The sequence below is a fragment of the Cyprinodon variegatus genome, unplaced genomic scaffold (assembly GCF_000732505.1).
Source record: "Cyprinodon variegatus isolate N-32 unplaced genomic scaffold, C_variegatus-1.0 Scaffold414, whole genome shotgun sequence".
In the NCBI taxonomy this organism is placed as follows: domain Eukaryota; kingdom Metazoa; phylum Chordata; class Actinopteri; order Cyprinodontiformes; family Cyprinodontidae; genus Cyprinodon; species Cyprinodon variegatus.
The window spans coordinates 559,188-575,817 of NW_015150867.1; the positions used below are offsets into that span (position 1 = coordinate 559,188).

General features: G+C 40.5%; 1 protein-coding gene across 6 annotated transcripts in view; it reads right to left on the reverse strand.

Moving 5' to 3' along the window:
* Positions 1 to 18: 18 nt before the first annotated feature.
* The window catches only part of sulf1 (sulfatase 1), a 41,950-nt gene continuing 25,338 nt past the window's right edge, over positions 19 to 16,630 (reverse strand). Inside the window, exons 9-21 of one of the 6 annotated variants that reach the window (XM_015388114.1) lie at positions 16,084 to 16,140; positions 11,647 to 11,773; positions 10,019 to 10,226; positions 8,919 to 9,165; positions 8,746 to 8,842; positions 8,561 to 8,652; positions 8,343 to 8,414; positions 7,569 to 7,741; positions 7,311 to 7,453; positions 6,868 to 6,991; positions 5,671 to 5,704; positions 3,739 to 3,789; positions 2,257 to 2,515 (exon numbers count right to left, since the gene is read on the reverse strand). In XM_015388114.1, coding sequence (XP_015243600.1) covers positions 2,482 to 2,515; positions 3,739 to 3,789; positions 5,671 to 5,704; positions 6,868 to 6,991; positions 7,311 to 7,453; positions 7,569 to 7,741; positions 8,343 to 8,414; positions 8,561 to 8,652; positions 8,746 to 8,842; positions 8,919 to 9,165; positions 10,019 to 10,226; positions 11,647 to 11,773; positions 16,084 to 16,140 — 1,459 coding nt within the window. In that variant the 3' untranslated portion in view covers positions 2,257 to 2,481. Of the gene's footprint in view, positions 2,519 to 3,738; positions 3,790 to 5,670; positions 5,705 to 6,867; positions 6,992 to 7,310; positions 7,454 to 7,568; positions 7,742 to 8,342; positions 8,415 to 8,560; positions 8,653 to 8,745; positions 8,843 to 8,918; positions 9,166 to 10,018; positions 10,227 to 11,646; positions 11,774 to 16,083; positions 16,141 to 16,630 lie in introns of all 6 variants that reach the window. The other 5 variants (XM_015388113.1, XM_015388116.1, XM_015388115.1 and 2 more) reach the window with 5 other exon arrangements.

A 16,630-nucleotide genomic window follows, 5' to 3' on the forward strand; every position in this document is an offset into this window, starting at 1 on the left:
ATTTAAACATTCCCCTTTGCACATATAAAGCAGCCTCAACATTTGTGTAATGTAGAAAAAAAAAAACTCTTCAATTCGAGTATATTTATTCAGTATGAAATGAATTTAAAGGTAATTATATATCAATTTAATGAAAGGTAGAGTGCATTAGACCAAATGTGGCACAGACCACTAAATGGGAATAGAAAACATGCAGGTAAAACTGAACTGGAAGGCAGGATATGGCCGCATGAAAATAGCTTCTTGGGCAAAACATGATCCTATACAGAGTAAGGATTTAGAAAATAAAAAGGGCTGCATGAAATTATCCTGCCAATAATAACAGGTAAAGAAAAAAGTTAAAACAAATGTGGCAAGAAGACTTTTAAAAACCACCATTATAAATGCTACTGGGATCTCAACTGGAGCGGCATGGTGATCAGATAAGATAAGGTTAGCTTTAGCAACATCTACGCATCCTGCTGCGTTTGGTTTCAACAAAAGCTAAATATATGTGGACCCACCCTACTAGTGTTAAGCACAGTGAAGGATCTGTGATGCTATGGACCCTTTTGCCTTTCCAAAGGCCCCAGGATCCTCTTCGGAGGGCAGAGAATCATGACCTTTAAATTTCAAGGCCATTTTAAGTGTAAATTTAGTGACCTCTGACAGAAAAGTGGGTCATTATAAGAGTTAAATTAAAACACACCAAAGTGAGCCGCTGGATCTTTATCATTTAAGGTTGAGATTCTGCTAATGCAACTAAATATTGATTTATTACCATTTATTTTAAAGTTTACCTACTAAACACCTTTTACAAAGAGTTACCAGTAAAGGTGTAGGGGGTTGTAGCCCTAGATGGTCAGAGATCTGAATCCTGCTCCACATTAGTAATTAGTGACATCTGGACCTCTTGGCGATCATGTAATCGATCATTGTTTTGTAATAAATCCGACTGGCAAGAAAAGGCATGAGGATCGTCAGAGTGCAAACCACAAAAAAAAAAAAAAGGAAAGTATCTGGGGTATTGGCACTATGATAATCTAAAATGAGTCGTTTCATGATTGTCTAAACTGAATTTACTGCCCTGCAGAAGGAGGGAAACGCCTACAGCAGACATCACATATCCACATTTTGTTGTTTTTCTGTCCAGTTTTGTTTTGATTCATAAACTCTGAGGGCATAATGGAAACAAATGTATATATTGATGAGGTGAGCCGTGATTTGGGCAAACAAAGATGTCAGAGAAGCCTGTGATTGGGCCAAAAGACCGCAGAGTTACTCTGTAATCATCCATTCAGCTGCTGAGATGGTTTCACCACCCACTGGATTTACAGAAACAAAACAAACAGAAAAATTAAATATCCATAAACAAAGTTCAGCCTTTCTGTTTGGAAATAACCAGCTTCAGTTTGGCTGCATTAAGGCTTTTATATATATTTATCATACACGCATTTATTAGTAACACTGTTGACTAATAAATGTTGACACCAGTAAAAAAATAACTTTACGTCTCGTCGTATAAATCTGACTTGACTGATGCAGACCGGCTTGGCTGTTCCTCCTGCACAGCTCATCTTCTAACTAGTGTCTGTAGTAGATCTCTGGCAGGTAGATTGGACCACCCGCCTGCCTCAGAGGGTCTTATTGGAGGTCTCGGTCACAGAGCCGCTGCCTTCATAGTCCAAGCTGAGGGGCAGAGGGGACTGGGGCAGGGCTTTGAGGACCACCCCGACTCTGTAGGCTGTGCTAGTCTGTGTGGGGGAGGTGGTTGCTGGGCTTTGTGTGGAGCTGCTCTGCACCTCTGGCCTCAGAGTCTGTGAGGACAGAGGGAGATAGCCTTGAGCCTGGAAAATGTCCTCGTCTTCAGGGTCCAGGCTGCGGCCTGGAACCTGCCGGCTGGGGTCTAACTGGGCACGGAGGCTGTTGTGCGTACGCATGAGAGTATCGTGTCGCGTCTCCAACTCGGTTGGTCCGTTCCCGCTAAACATTTCATCCTCCAGCTCCTCCAGCTGCTGCGTCCAGGTGTGACTCGGGTTGTCCTTGGCTCTGCGGGGAACCGACGACGACAAATCAGCCTCCCTGAGTCTGCTTACCAGGCTCTCAGGAAGGTCGTTCACAACAGATTCCAGTTTCCATTCTGGTTTTGAAGGTGCTGGCGGCTTTATGCTGGGATCGGGGGTGGCGAGTCGAGTCTCTGTAGCCAGAAATGACCAGATGTCGCCGGTGGAGGCCAGCTCTTCTCCGCTGGCCTCTTCAAGGCTTCCACCCCCGGCCCCAGAGCCCAGCTCCGGCAGGGTGGAGTCGTCAAGCTTTCGGGTTTGGTTGAATTGTTTCAAAACGTGTCGCAGTGCAAACATTTTATCAACATCCTTCTGGAAGTTGGCCCAGTTATCTGGGCTGGGTCTGTAGTCTGGCCTACATTCATACAGGCTTTCGTTTATGCTATACAAATCCTCCAGTTCCTGCCAGTTCACCTCCTCATCTGTCAAGTTGGGCAGCTTAACCCTGTCGTCCTTCCCATACTGGCTGTGTGCTGCTAAAATAAGAGCAGAGAGAAGACTTTCAGGAGCAGAAAAAAGGAGGTGCTCTTCTTTAAGTTTATGCAGACAGCATGCAGTCATGCCCAGCTTCTGGTTCTGACTACAGCAGCAAACAGTAAAGGGTTTGTGGCACCAAGCAGAAAGCTCATTTCCAAGCAGCACAAGCTTAAAACACCACTAACTCAGCTCAAGCCGCAAACATTGCAAACATGAAAGTCCAGATAAAAGATGTATTTAATAACCTAACACAGACTAAGCTCCACATTAAAAGCACTGCTTTAGACACACATAGACCCCTTTAACTGGTTTATATTTGTTCATGTTACATCCATGGAAAACGCCTCAATGGATTTTACTGGGATGTGACAGAGCAGAATAGAAGTAGCAGATAATGGTGAGATAGAAGGAAAAGGAGCATTTATTTAATTGATAGAAAAAGAAATCTTTAAAGTTTGCCAACCATTAGTATCCCCCTCCCCTTAACTCTGGTGCCTCTAAATAAAAACAAGTATAACCAGGTGTTTCAAATATGACCCTAAATATAAATGCATACATCCAATTGATATTTTGTTAAAGGATTTGAAAATACAAAAAGGCGATACGTCCAATTTGACTTGTCCTCTACCCAATGGATAGTCTCTAGACGTGCAAAACGGTAGATAGATGCCACTAGACTTTTAGTAGTAATTGCAGGAAAAGTGAATCTTCTGATTATCGACTCAAATGCAGTACATGAAACTTTGAAAAAAGAAAAATGCCTCATTTAGCTTCTACCTCAGTATTCACCCCTTTGTCTTGTTTTCTCAAATCCGAATAAAATATGTCGAATTCTGAGTTTTTGTAACATGACATAATGCCTAAAGGTTCAAGAGGCATGGATACCTCGGCACGGCACCGAATCTTACATCATAGCTAAAAAACAGGCCTGCATTAAAATGAGATATGAGGAGAGGATACCTGGAATAAAATCAGTTGTGAGAGAAGGAACACAAACTGCTGAGCAGTGTAATCCCAGTTAAGGAGATAAAGTAAAAAAAAGAAAAAAGGCCATAGAAGAAAAATAAATTTACAGCAAAAGCAAACTCTAAATGCAAATAGATTGGTGTACAAGCAAAGAAAAAAAAAAGGAATATCTGCATCATCAGCGCCCCTTTGAAACTGGCTTTCCTGTAACTACTGCAGGAAGAGATGGTTGGACATAAACTGAGGGACTCACATAAGAGAAAGGCTCGATCTCCTCTTTGACCATTTTCGATGCTGCTGTCGCCTGGTAAGCAGGTGTCAGAAGGGTCAAAAGGCAAAAAGGGTTCAATTCTAAAGTGACATTGAATTACGGCTGCTGTGGCTGTGAAGTTACTGGAGATGCACTGAGCAAAATTGTATGATAAAGTTACCGTATATAGAAGCTTTAACCTGCTGATACTATGGATCTACTTCTGATTTTATTTGAGGTATAACATTATCCAGCAAAGTAAAAGTACAATTACTTTTGAAACAGAAGTTCATGTTTGTATATTCCAGTAAATGAAGATTTCTGAAAGTTCGCGAAAAGTTTCAACACTTCTACTATGAATTGCTAAATAATCATTCGTTAAAGCCCTATTTAATTGTATTATATCCATCATTGAGTTTCATTGTGTTGCTGAATTATAACACCGCCAATACGATTGGTTTGATTTGGGCCGATTTGATTATACATACATGTTGTCTGCCATAATAAAAAAGATATAATGGTATCTAATTTGAACTTCCCTTTGCAACTATATAAAAACTGCTTAGAGTGGCTTTCCACAAGAGCTGGGAATTGTTTTTTTTTTTTGGAACATTTTCTAAACATGTCTATAAAAGTACCTTTCATGAGATCAGACTCAATCAGAAGTTTAGAACTCCTTGCAAGCCAGTCAAGCTCCTCCACACCAAAATCTTACATCCATGTCTTTAAGGATCCTGATTGATTTACTTTGGTCACATAAAAATGAAACATGAGGCTACCTTCACACACTGTTCCCACAGTAAATTGTCTTGGCATGTGAACGTATTACGAAGGATGAAGCATAGGTGCCAAACTGACTGATAAGTTGGATTGCCAGAAAGTATTCCAGTGTTGGAATCATTTAAACAAATTAAGTGTTTCGCTTTTTATTTAGTAATGTGTGACTTGGATGCAGCTGCCATGGAAACCCATTCTATGAAGCACCTTATGCCCTATTTTGGTGTAAATCTGCACACCAAGTAAAGTTTGAACGCGATTTGCTATTGACTCCTCAACCTCTGCACCTCAGCATCTGTTTTTAAATGTTCACGGCCTGCCAATTTGTGGCAGCCATAAAAGTGATTGAAATAGCTTGATTTTAGGATTAAAGTTTCACTTTAACCATTAAAAATGTCCAACCTGAAGCCTTCGTCATTCATAACCTCCCTACAGAAAAGGGTAGTCTATGTTACTTGGTGCAGTTTACAGAAGTTGCATTCATTGTTCAAAAAATTGGTCAATAGGCAAATTTTCAGTGCATCTTCAGATGTTACACAACCAAAGAATGGGGTGAAGCTTTCTTTACGTGGATATGGGTGAAAATGCATGAAATATGACGGCTTAGAAGAATAGTTTAACATTTTGGGTGCTGCACTGGTTTAACTGTCTGGGGATTGACATTCCTCTCATATCCAGTTATTTTGTAAAACACCAAAAGGAAAGTAGCAATAATGTCTCCAGTGCTTATTTCCCAAAGTGTCAACCTACTCCTACCTCTTAACATAAAGATGTATGAGGGAGTAACAGTGTCATGCACTCTACAGCTTTGGACGTTTGCTTTTCTATGACCATGCTATGCTATGAAAAGCTCGAACATGTTTTATACTTTGAAGCAAATGTGTAACAATATGAAACAGAGATGATCTTGCATGTCTCAGGTGGACTGCACATTGATGGCAGATGAAGATACATACAGACTGTGTGCTCAGAGGAAGACGGATTTAAGCTCTGTTACGATTTGTTAGCATGTTCCCAGCATGCAGCCACAGGTGAACCATCAGCCCCCCACGGATGGACATATTAGTGGGAATGAGGCAAATTCTGCCCATGCAGGTGTTAAAGGGGGGAGAAAAAAAAAAAAAAGCTGCTGAAGAGGAACAAAACTTTTTCGGGTACCTGTGTGGCTCATAGCTTCCTCCATCTTTACCTCCTGATTGGAAAAAAATAACAGCAATGGATTGTTAATGTCTTGATTCAAAGGGATGTAGGAGGGAAACATCAGTCACACTAAGGCTGTCCTTCATGCATCGCTGCTAAATACTACAGTGAAAAGCAAACACCGGATAACTAAGGGGAGAAAAAGAGAATTAGATGTGAAAAAAAGGAAAACATGGAGGCAAAGTTGGTATAAGGTAAACTGGATTTAAAAGGTGAAGAAATAAGAAACCAATAGAAAGATTTTGTAGGTCAGGTCACATTTTAGTCATTCATGTCCTGCCGAATTAATTCCCTCCAACAATAAACCTTTAATCATGTATTTCAGCAACAAAACCATCTGCAGATGTGACACCAGTCGGTTTACTGCTTTACAGAACAAGCGATTCATTCAAGGAATGGCAGCCAACTGGATTGAGAGCCTTCGGGCTATTTTTGACACGTGTTGGCGTGCTTTTCACAAGTCCAGCGTGCCAATAGTGAAACAAAAATCAAGTTTCTGGACCACATTTTGGCTGCTCTTTGACTGCATTCTGCAGCTGCTAATTACAGACTTGAAGGTTTTACCCTGTGGTCATAAACATCGTAGGCAGTAATGCCACACGCAAACACAGCAGGTTTACATCACTGTAACATTACGTAGCGTACACCTCCACCACAGAGATCGGTGACCCAGTGACAGTATGCATGCTAAAATCTTTAACACACACAGTGAGACAGGAAGAGACAAAGACAGCCAAAATGAACAGCCGTAAACTTAATCACAAACTGTTACTGCGTATATACATATATTATAGGGGGTGGGGACACTGCAGGAAAGATCCAGGGCTGAAAGAGAAGTTTTGGTGTAAGAGTGACTTAGATGTCAAATGCAAATCTCTGTGGCGAATTTGTGGCTTTCTCCTGAAATAGGTCACCTATCGTTAAATAGATCGTTTTTAAACACATGCAGCATGCAAGAATGTTCAAATGCACACCATATGAAATCAAAGGGACCCGTAACAGAAGGGTATGACCAAATAAATCGTATAACAGCTATCTGTTATTGCTGGTGGGGTAACAGCTACCACTACAGCCCCTCTATGAGTCCATTTATCTAAAAATCTCTGTATGCCCTCATAAACAACATGTATGACATGAACAAATTCATTTTCTTACCCGTATCCAAGCCTTTAGGTCGGGGATTGCACTGTTTGTGCCCTTGACAACTCCTCATCTCCATGAGTTGTGCGTGGAGTGTGTTCAGGACGTCCCGATCCACAGCGTACACCGCGTTGGTCAGCTGCAAAACAATTTTAATTGTGTCTATAAGCCTCTTTTTTTTTGGAACCAGCCAAAGCACAATATGACTTCATGACAATATAGCAATATAAAAAAACTTGCCTTAAAATGTATACAAAAAAACAACAACTACTCAGCCGTGTCAAGGTCTTCAAAGTAAGCAAACTCCTCGTTTATTTTAAGAGTGATTAAGCTTTTGAGATGAGCCATAACTAATCTAGTTTAAACCAATATATATTTTTTACCCTCTTGGAAATATATAAGTGAGCCAATCACAATGAATAAATAGACACACAGATTAAAGACGTATCTTTACCCACCTGGTATGGGTCACTGTTCAGATCAAAGTATTCCAGGAAGCCGGTGGAGAACTCGCAGAAGAGTGTGTTGTGGGTCTCGTTGATGGTTCTTAGGCACCAGTAGGTGTTGTTGTTGGAGCTGGTGCAAGCACAGAATCCACCCACTGCGAGATAATTAACACCATCATCATACTCAGGCTGGCAAGTTTCACCAGAACATAGGAAAAGTTAGATGCAGAATGAGTAAAAGCCATAAATGTGGTATAAATCTATACACACATGTCCAGAATGGAGCTGTCTGCCAGTGGTCATTGTTATGAGTAAAGCAAGTGAGGCCTGGCAGGCTGCAGTCGTCTCCCTTCCTCTGTCGCTTCTTCTCTTTCCTTTCCTTCTTCCTGCGTCTGATCTCGTTATACAGCTGGGCTTTCCCATCGGTGTCGTGTGTGGTCTCCCTGTTCAACATAACATGACATCATTTTTTAAAATTATGATGCAACCATGACTCCGACTCTAACCTCTGCTGGTGCCAGTAACCACAGTGATGGAAGATCCAGAGTGGACTTCCACGAGGCACAGCCTGTTTAGGCTTGTGTTTAAGTGCTCAGTTTAGCCAAGTCTGTCCAAAATGACATCCCATCATCCTTCCATCTCCTCCTCACCGCCTTACACAAAACAGACGCTGCTGGAAACAGCTGCTTAGTATCGGCGTAATCACCATCCAGGAGATTCGCTGTGAAAGTTGATCGCTCTGAAGGACAGACTGATTTCTCCTCCTTTGAATCATTTTATTTTTTCCATGCAACTCGATTCATCCCAGACACACTCAAACACAGACATACACAAATCTATCCACAGTAAAACATGCTTTGTGATTTAAATTCCATTCAGGGACCAAACTTTTAATAAACTTAAGAAAGAGGATGATGGTTCACAAACAGGAGAGTCATAAATTATATCAAATACAAACACACTGGATGAAGTCATCTACAACCTGGTAAAACAAGTTTCCCTTTTTGTTTTAATATCAACTGCAAACTAATAATTGAAACTCACTTGAATGGATGGAGCTGATCATTCCTGCCCTTCAGTCTTTCTCCCTTGTTTCTGATGCCTTTGTTAAATAAGCTGGATTTACAAGCAGAGGAGAGTAAGAACGTCAGAGAAAATGCACTCAGGTGGCACTAAAGATGAGGACTGCCTTAATTTACAGATTCAACAATATTAATATTTGCAACAGGTCATTTTTAAGCAAGATAAAATATTCCACAAACCTTTTTCCACAATCGCAATCATCTGGTCTTGTCCTTTTCAGATGGCCTCTGACTTCTCTAAGGTTCTTGATTTTGTCTTGAAGGGCTTCAATCTAAGAGGGGAAAAAAAGGTAACCAGTTTTTTTATACAGCCTGTCATTGCCGGTCGGTATGAGATAAAACAAACCCAAAAAAAAAGAGCTCACCTCCTGATCAATATAACTCTTATGATCTTTCCAGGCTCTGGAGGATTGGTAGATCTCCCTCTCACAGTGAACGCTGTCATTCATCAGGATGTAACATCTGAAAATGTGTCAACAACTGTATTAAAGCAAGTTACATCAATTTGAAATCCCCTAACAGTATAAACAAGGCTTACTTGTGGGTAACTTTCAAAGAGTTTGGGTATCCCACCGCATTGGTATCATCCGCCAGCATTTCCTCTGAACCGTCATCGGATCCAAATTCGTAATTGGGGTCCTCAGAGTCGTAGTGCCGCTTTGAGATGCTGCGGCGGCGTATGCCGGACTGGTCATCCGCTTGCAGGTCAATGTCGTATATCTGGCCCTCGAACTCCACAGACAGTGATCGAGCAGGCCGAGTGTGGACAAAGCGGGGGTGAAAACCTGACAAGAACCGAGAAATTGGAGTTAAGCCGGGACCCAGGGCAGCGGTCATCTTTAGCTCCAAACCTGTTATACCTCATCCATTGCAGCCTAAATCAAACTGCTTTACTTTGAGCATTCAATCTTTAAAACGGTTTTGGTTTTATTCGATTTTTGGAAACAAAAGTTTTTTTTTTCAGTTTGCAACAAGCATGGTTGTTTTTTTGTTTGTTTTTTTCTTCCATCAATGCTAAAATACATTTTTTTTTATTAATACATGAGTGTGCATTATCTGTATTAGAGGAACAAAAACGCAGTTTAGAGCTGAATATCTAGCTTTCTAATTAGAGCTGGTCAACGAATAAGTCTGTGTGTTTCTGAAGGCATTGTTCTGCTTTGAGAAAGCAAATGATAACCAACACCTGCAAACTGGGTGCTGTAAAGACACATTGTAAAGAGATCACAAAGTAGAACTTTATTAAAATAATTAGTAAGTTGAAAATGAGTAATTTAGACATAGCTTAGATTTTGTTCAAGGAACACTAGAGGGCACCATATCTATCAAATGCAATGTGCAGAACTTGCATGCAAAAGAACAAACCAGGCCCATAACGGGATGTTGGCCTCAGAAGCATCTGATTCATTTTAAAGCCCAAACAATCATTTTAAAAGCAAGAAAATTAAGTCCTGAATTTATAGAGTTTCGTTTCCAGATCTACTAAAGCAGTAATAACAGCGATTTAAGTGTAACAAAGAAGGTTAATTTCAATCTAAACTACTCAATTAAACATCCTTAATACATGTGCTTGATTATCAACATGATAATATGTCCCTTTGATTTATTCAAACTGGAGAAAAAGTATGTAATGCTTACGCTGTCCTGAAGAGAAGCGCCGTTGGGAACGCCGATCAGCCCTGGATGGTTTGTATAAAGGGTCGTCACAGTCGCACACCATTTCCCTGTTGTCGTAGCTGCTGGGAGGTCTCAGGCTGCGAACCCGCTTCCTGGATCCTTCCTTAGAGCCACCTTTACACTTCTGGATCCTCCACTTCCCCGTTATCTCCTCCACACAGTGCCATTTCTGTCAACATCCAAAGAGGAAAAACTCATTTAATACAATCCGTTTCACTTTTCATTGTAAAATTTCAGATTTTTAACAATCTGCAACAATTTAAGAGGGTTTTTGTATTCCTCTGTATTTGTTGATATTGGCATCCTTGTACCGTAACAAAGATAAACCAAGACCACCACATGAGATGAATTAGGCCTGTCTGGTGCCTGTTAGACAAAGAGGCAACCCCAATCACCCTGACACCGGCCGTGTCCGTGCGTCAGCTACGTAATTGTGTAAATAAACTCCCACACATTTGGCTACATCAGCTCCACCTTTACTAACACGCATTCCAGCCAGGAAATAAAGCTGTAAAGTGTGATTGCTGAAAGCACTCTTGGACCTTGGATAAAACTGGACCCAGACGTCTGTAGAGTGCAGCGCAGAGGATCTCTGTGTAGTGTGGGAACAAGGGCCTAAACAAAGACATGTAAGGTAGATCAGGTTTCTTCTGGAGGAGCTTACAGGGGGCCAGCGGAACGGTCATGTCAGAAAAGATGCGAGGGAGAAGCACGTAATGTTGCCAGGGGACGAAAACAATCCGTCTTTCTTTATCCGTCCCGCTGTGAGGGCTTTCACTGAGCAGGCTATGCAACATGTGCGTGTGTAGCAGCAGGCAAGCAGAAGATGAAGAGAAACGAAGGAGGACGAGAGCGAGTCCGATTTGCCGACAGAGTTAGTGACTTTTTGGCTTGCATCTAATGTTATTTTACAGCCATCTGGGTTTGCAATCCAAGATTTACTCCACAGGATGCTTCCTGGTTTTATTTTGTTTGGAACAGAAAGAATGATAATGCAACCTGAGGCGCGAGCGGCAAGCGGTGCGGTGACTCAAACCTGCCATTAACCTCTACAACACAGAAAAATTGAAAAAGGTTTATTACATACAGCTGAAATGTTGCACCCACACGCTCCAGAGCTCAGCCCTAGCTGCTCCATCACTGCCTTTATTAAGTGATTGTTACATACACACATTTATGTGGTCATAAAGCGGATCTGGTTCAAATTAGTTGGCTCCTCAGAAAGTCTGCCCGTCCTTTAAACAGTACCTGAAATTTGTAACAATTTGTATTTCTCTGGTCTGTCTGTTCCAGGGCCACTTACTGTACCATCTGGCTGCTTGGTCTGCCAGAAAATGAATGGCCACAAGATGAAAAGCAAGCCCCTACCAATTAATGGACCACAAAACGAAGCAAAACAGACCAATTATAAACAAGTGATGCACTTATTAGTAGCTGCTTCAAGAGGGGCCGGCAGATATTCACGGAAAGACAAAAAAAAAGGCCCATAAAGATTGAGAAAAAGGTCTCTGCTGGACAACAGTGGAGTTTCAAGTCTCTAAACCATTCTTTCTTATTATTTGTAGCAAGTTCTTGATGCATTGCTTCACCTGTCCTGGCTGCTCGCATGGCGTCTGGAGTTCAGCCAGCTGGCACGTTTCTCTGACCTTCTTGTATTTTGGGAGGCTGTTGGTGTGTTGAGTGCTCGTAGAGTCGTCCTTTTTCCGCAGCATCTTACTGTAAAAGAGAACCATAAAAGTGAGTACTGTCCAGGGTTTCTACAAATTTTCCATTTCCAAATTACATACATGTTCAGGCTAAGACAACTTCCACAGGTTTCTCAGTAGTCTGGACATTTTAGAACAGTAACCTATTTTGGGTTTGTTAACTACATGTTCCACAGATCAGGAGGAAACAAAGAGGTTTTCATCTGGTTGGACGGCAAGCTAAAGGAAATTTCTCTTTCAGTAGCCATCTGGCGCAACTCATATCCGCTCCATTTTAGAACTTACAACTATGAAGGTGTTCGAACCAAACAATGCACATTTTGTGTCTCGCTTCCCTCCCATTTGTCGCCTGACATCTTGCTTCTCTTGCAAAGAATTTGCAACATGGTGAAGTTTCACCCAGCTCACTTCTTCTATTGTTCTTCTTGGTAAGTTTACTGACCACAAATGACAGACCTCAGTTTACCAAGCAAGTCAAAATGCTCTACTTAACGGGGATCCATGAGATCCAGAGGTGCTCTCTGCTAAGTCAGGACCACCGCCTGCTCTAGAAACTGGAGCTCTGTGATGGTCGCTTCCAGCAGTACCTCTGCCTGTCCAGAGCTCAGTACGAGGACCTACTGTCCCTCATCGAAAGACATTTCACCCTCTGTTTTTATTGTCTCTGCTGTGCTCCTTCAAACTAAGTCAAAACCAGTTTCAGACTGATCTTTCTCAAGCAAACTGACTTGAGTTCAGATTGTTGATGTTGAGGGAATTTTCACTTCAGTCTACTGGCAAATTTACCCTACCATTTGCAGTTTTGCTTCACTGTATGAGCCCAGGTTCTGTCCTTCACATCTTAAACTTTTAATCTGCTTGTACCTTTAAATAGTGACAACATCTAAGCCACTTGCCCCATTCACATTATTCACAATTGGTGTGAAGGCACCTTAAGACTTGTCAAATCTAAAATGGGTGATGCAATCCTGCTTATACAAAGTTAGCTGAATGCAAGCTTCCCTTCTTTTTGCATCTTAAATCCAGCTTTAAAAAAAAATTAAATAACATATGAAAAGTTTCAGAGCCTTTTTGAAGGACTGAATTTAACAGAAATTCAGTCTTTTTAATCAAATGGCATTTGTTTTTAGGTTAAATTTAACTTTGCTAAAACCCTTTGGCCTGGAAAAAAAAGGAAAGTTACAATATGTTAAACTTCAAGGTTCAAGAAAGCTATTCAGTTTTCAATTCCTGCAAATGAGATCAACAGAGAAATTCATTGTTGCCAGAAGTTGTTCTTTTTAAGCTTAAAATAACCCCATAGCCTGACGAATAACTGGCTGGTAAGAAAACACTAAATCTAATCTCTTCCCAGGCACGGAATGCACCAAGCAAAAACAAGCTGTGCTGACAACAAAAAACATGTTGCTGCTGAAGTTTATAGAAGAACCATTTTCAATATTTACTAAAGTGTTACAAAAAAATGTTCCCGTGCCAGGAAATATTTACGTTTTATTCAAGCTGCTACAAATAAGCAAATCTTCCTGGAATTGATGGAAGATACAAGGAAGTCTGAACAGAACAAAGCACGATAGTAGTAATAATCAGAATAATAGCATTTAGAATAAAATCCAAGAAAACTACTTCCCATAACCATACTCATACTGACTTGGATATGATAAAAAGCTAATTCCACAGAGCATGCTTTAAAACTACTTCCCTCTTGAAAAAAATAAGATGCCTTGAATTTTGGAGCTTTTCAAAACTTTATAAGTTGAAGGGGTCTTAATACAACATCTGAACAATCTTGCCACTCTCTCTGCTTCTAGAGAGTAAAACACTCTTGACTCCATGTGCTAGAGAGTCTAGACTTGGGGATTAGGTCCACCTAAATCCGTATGTATAAAGCTTAGCCTCAGCCATCTCCAATGCAAACAGCACCTTTTTCAATAAACCAGATTTCCAGCCAACATTTTCTGGGCAGTAGGACAGAACGACAATGACAAGAACCCATTGCTGAAAAAGTTACCACTAGTTTCTTGTCAATTTTCTCCAAAACACTCCATGGAAAGAACAGCCAGCTTTCCCACACAAGCTTGGCTTTCGTCTCTTAAATTCACCCTGGGGTGATTAGAGAGCAAACAGTTGTTGAAGTCACTCCCCGGACGACTGCGTTATGCAGATGATGAGATTTCAGTCAGCTCCAGCTGTCTGTGGTAGTACTGTAAGGTCATGTGAGGGTGTTGAATCATGGAGCGCGTCACATGAACAGAGCCTCACAGAAAACAGCAGCTACTGTGAGCTTACTCTTACAGAGCAAGGTTAATCTCAGCCTTTAGCTACAAGTATTCCAGTAGGCAGCCTTCACAAACAGTGGGGGGATTAATGGAATGGCTTAAAAAAAGAAAATAAAAAAGATAAAGGTCACCGCAGCTCTGTACATACACCCCCTCCATGTATCTCAACAAAACTAAATGCAGACTCTCTAAGACTAAAATTCATTAAAAATGGCAAAAAGTAGCCTAATAAAGACGTTTGTCTCTGAATGCACAATGCAAGGCATTGTTTTCATCAAATCACTATTGATGGAGTGAGGGTTAGATAAAGAATAGTCATAGCTTTGTGGCAAAGTTACTTCACCGAATATGAAAAAAAATAAATCAAAAAGGCCATGCAAAAGTCAATTTGCCAACTAGTAATACATGGCCGCAAGTAAGAAGAGAAGAGAATTTAGTCAGATGGAACCAATAAAGCTTTCTTGCCATAGACATTGGTTTCCATAGGAACACATCTGTACCCAGATTTTGGACCCCCTTACCTGTCCCTACAGATAATACGACGTGACCTGCCAATACTAAATGTATAATTTACAACACAACACTGTTGCTGCAGTCGCTTCTACCTTGCTGCCTGCCCAGTGTTTCCGTCCCTTTAAATCAGCAGCGCACAGGATTGTGCTGTGTCTGCAATGGTTAGATGACATAAAATACACTGAATACAGTGTTTATAGCCCAATTTGAATTTATGGAAATTAAGTGAGGTTCAAGTTTATTAGAGTTAATATTTCAGATGCTGTTAGTGTCAGTTAGACTTCTAGTTCCATTGCTTATGTACATACAATGGATGTATTTGCATTCGCTTAAGTGTATTACTGTTGTGTTTCATGATACGGAGAGAGTATGTTTGCGGGGTTTAGTTGAATGCATTTCTTTTTGTAAGAAATTACAAAAAAAATCCACAAACAGACATATTTTGACTGTATTTTGTTAAATAGTCCATCTCTGTTGTTGGTAGATTTAAATGCAAACCTTTTAAAAGTGGAAAAAAGTCGAAATTTGATCTTCCTCAGCAATGGTAATGCTTTAAACACCGACAAACGACATGTAGGGACTATACAATTTCTAGAAATGTGGGAAAAATTTCTGCTTTTCAATTAAGAGCAGACAAAATACTCCTTGACTCTCTAGTCAAGCATAAAAAATATAGGAGCAGGAAAACTGCTTTACCCACATTCTGCACTTACCCAGAATGCACTTTCCTGCCCAGTGAAACGTATTGGTGGAAGCATCACGCTTTGGGAACGCTCTTGTTATTAGCAGAAAACCTGCTCAATGGAACAAGCTAAAGGTGAGCTAAAGGGTACCTAAAATGCAATACGAACCTAAACATCTAATTAGCTCAAAAAAAAAAGGAATAAAGGATGATCAGAAATTCCCATCTCCAGTGAAAAAAAAGTATAAACATCCCAAAAACCTTGAAGCACTGATCAAAGCACAGAAATGCTTTTAATACTTTTCAGATTTCTTAAAAAAATTAATAAAAATACATTCTGTAAAAAAAAATCTATCATTTTCTGCAAGGTTGGTGACCTATGCAGGGGGGAACCACTGCAGATGGGCAGCAGCACCCAGGATGCTGCACAGATAAACACATAGACAAAAGTAACCATTTTTCTCCCACCACACAGTTCCACAAATGATATACATTTAATAGCTGCAACGTGAGAAAATGCAAAAAAAAAATTTAAGAGTAATGGAAACTTTAGCAAAAAGCTGTTATTTGTTTTCATGGAAACAATCCAGTGCATTATACACATACAAGTCATCACCCCCTGCATGAACTGTCAGGATTAACCATAAAAACCCAGCGACTCCACGTTGTTGCCTTCCAAAAAGATTGTGGTCAGGAAATTGCTAATAGATAACCCAGAGAAGCAGATGTATTGCTTTGGAATATTGGAACATCTACCAAGCCTTTTTTATTTAATCACATTGTTAGCTTTATTTGACACACAATGTGCCTGTGGTAGAGACGGGACAGGACTCAAAGACCACAGCTTACCCTCGCTCCACCAGGAATGTATCTCTCCAAGCTTTGGGTTTCCGGTTTGGTTTAAATCTGTTAAAAAGAAGTAGATAAAAGTTAACAGACAGTTTTTTTTGTTGTTGTTTTTTTTTTTTAAATATTCATCAGCAGCAGCCATTTGAACACATAGCTAAGCAGGATTTTGTGAAAGCTGAACCGCGCAGGCTTTTGGGGGTTAATTCTCTCAAGTTTTCTGCATTTCTTGAAGCCATTTGGTGCAGTTCTATCAACAAAAGAGGCTTTGTACTGGACAGCTATTTTCGCCCTAATATTGCATGCTGTTAGTACCGTGGATTTTGAAGAGAAACACATAATTGAGTTTGCAAACAAATTCTGAAGAAATCTTAAACTGAGACCACAGCGGCTTGGAAAGAAAAATCCCTTAGGCAAGAAAAAAGCAAAAACAAACAAACAAAAATCCTCCAAATTGTTAGCTTTTGTGTTCAGCCACAGCTAATGCAGTCATCCATGCTGCGAAAATTTACATTTAGTAGGTAATGACCGATGAAGAGAATAGCTACGT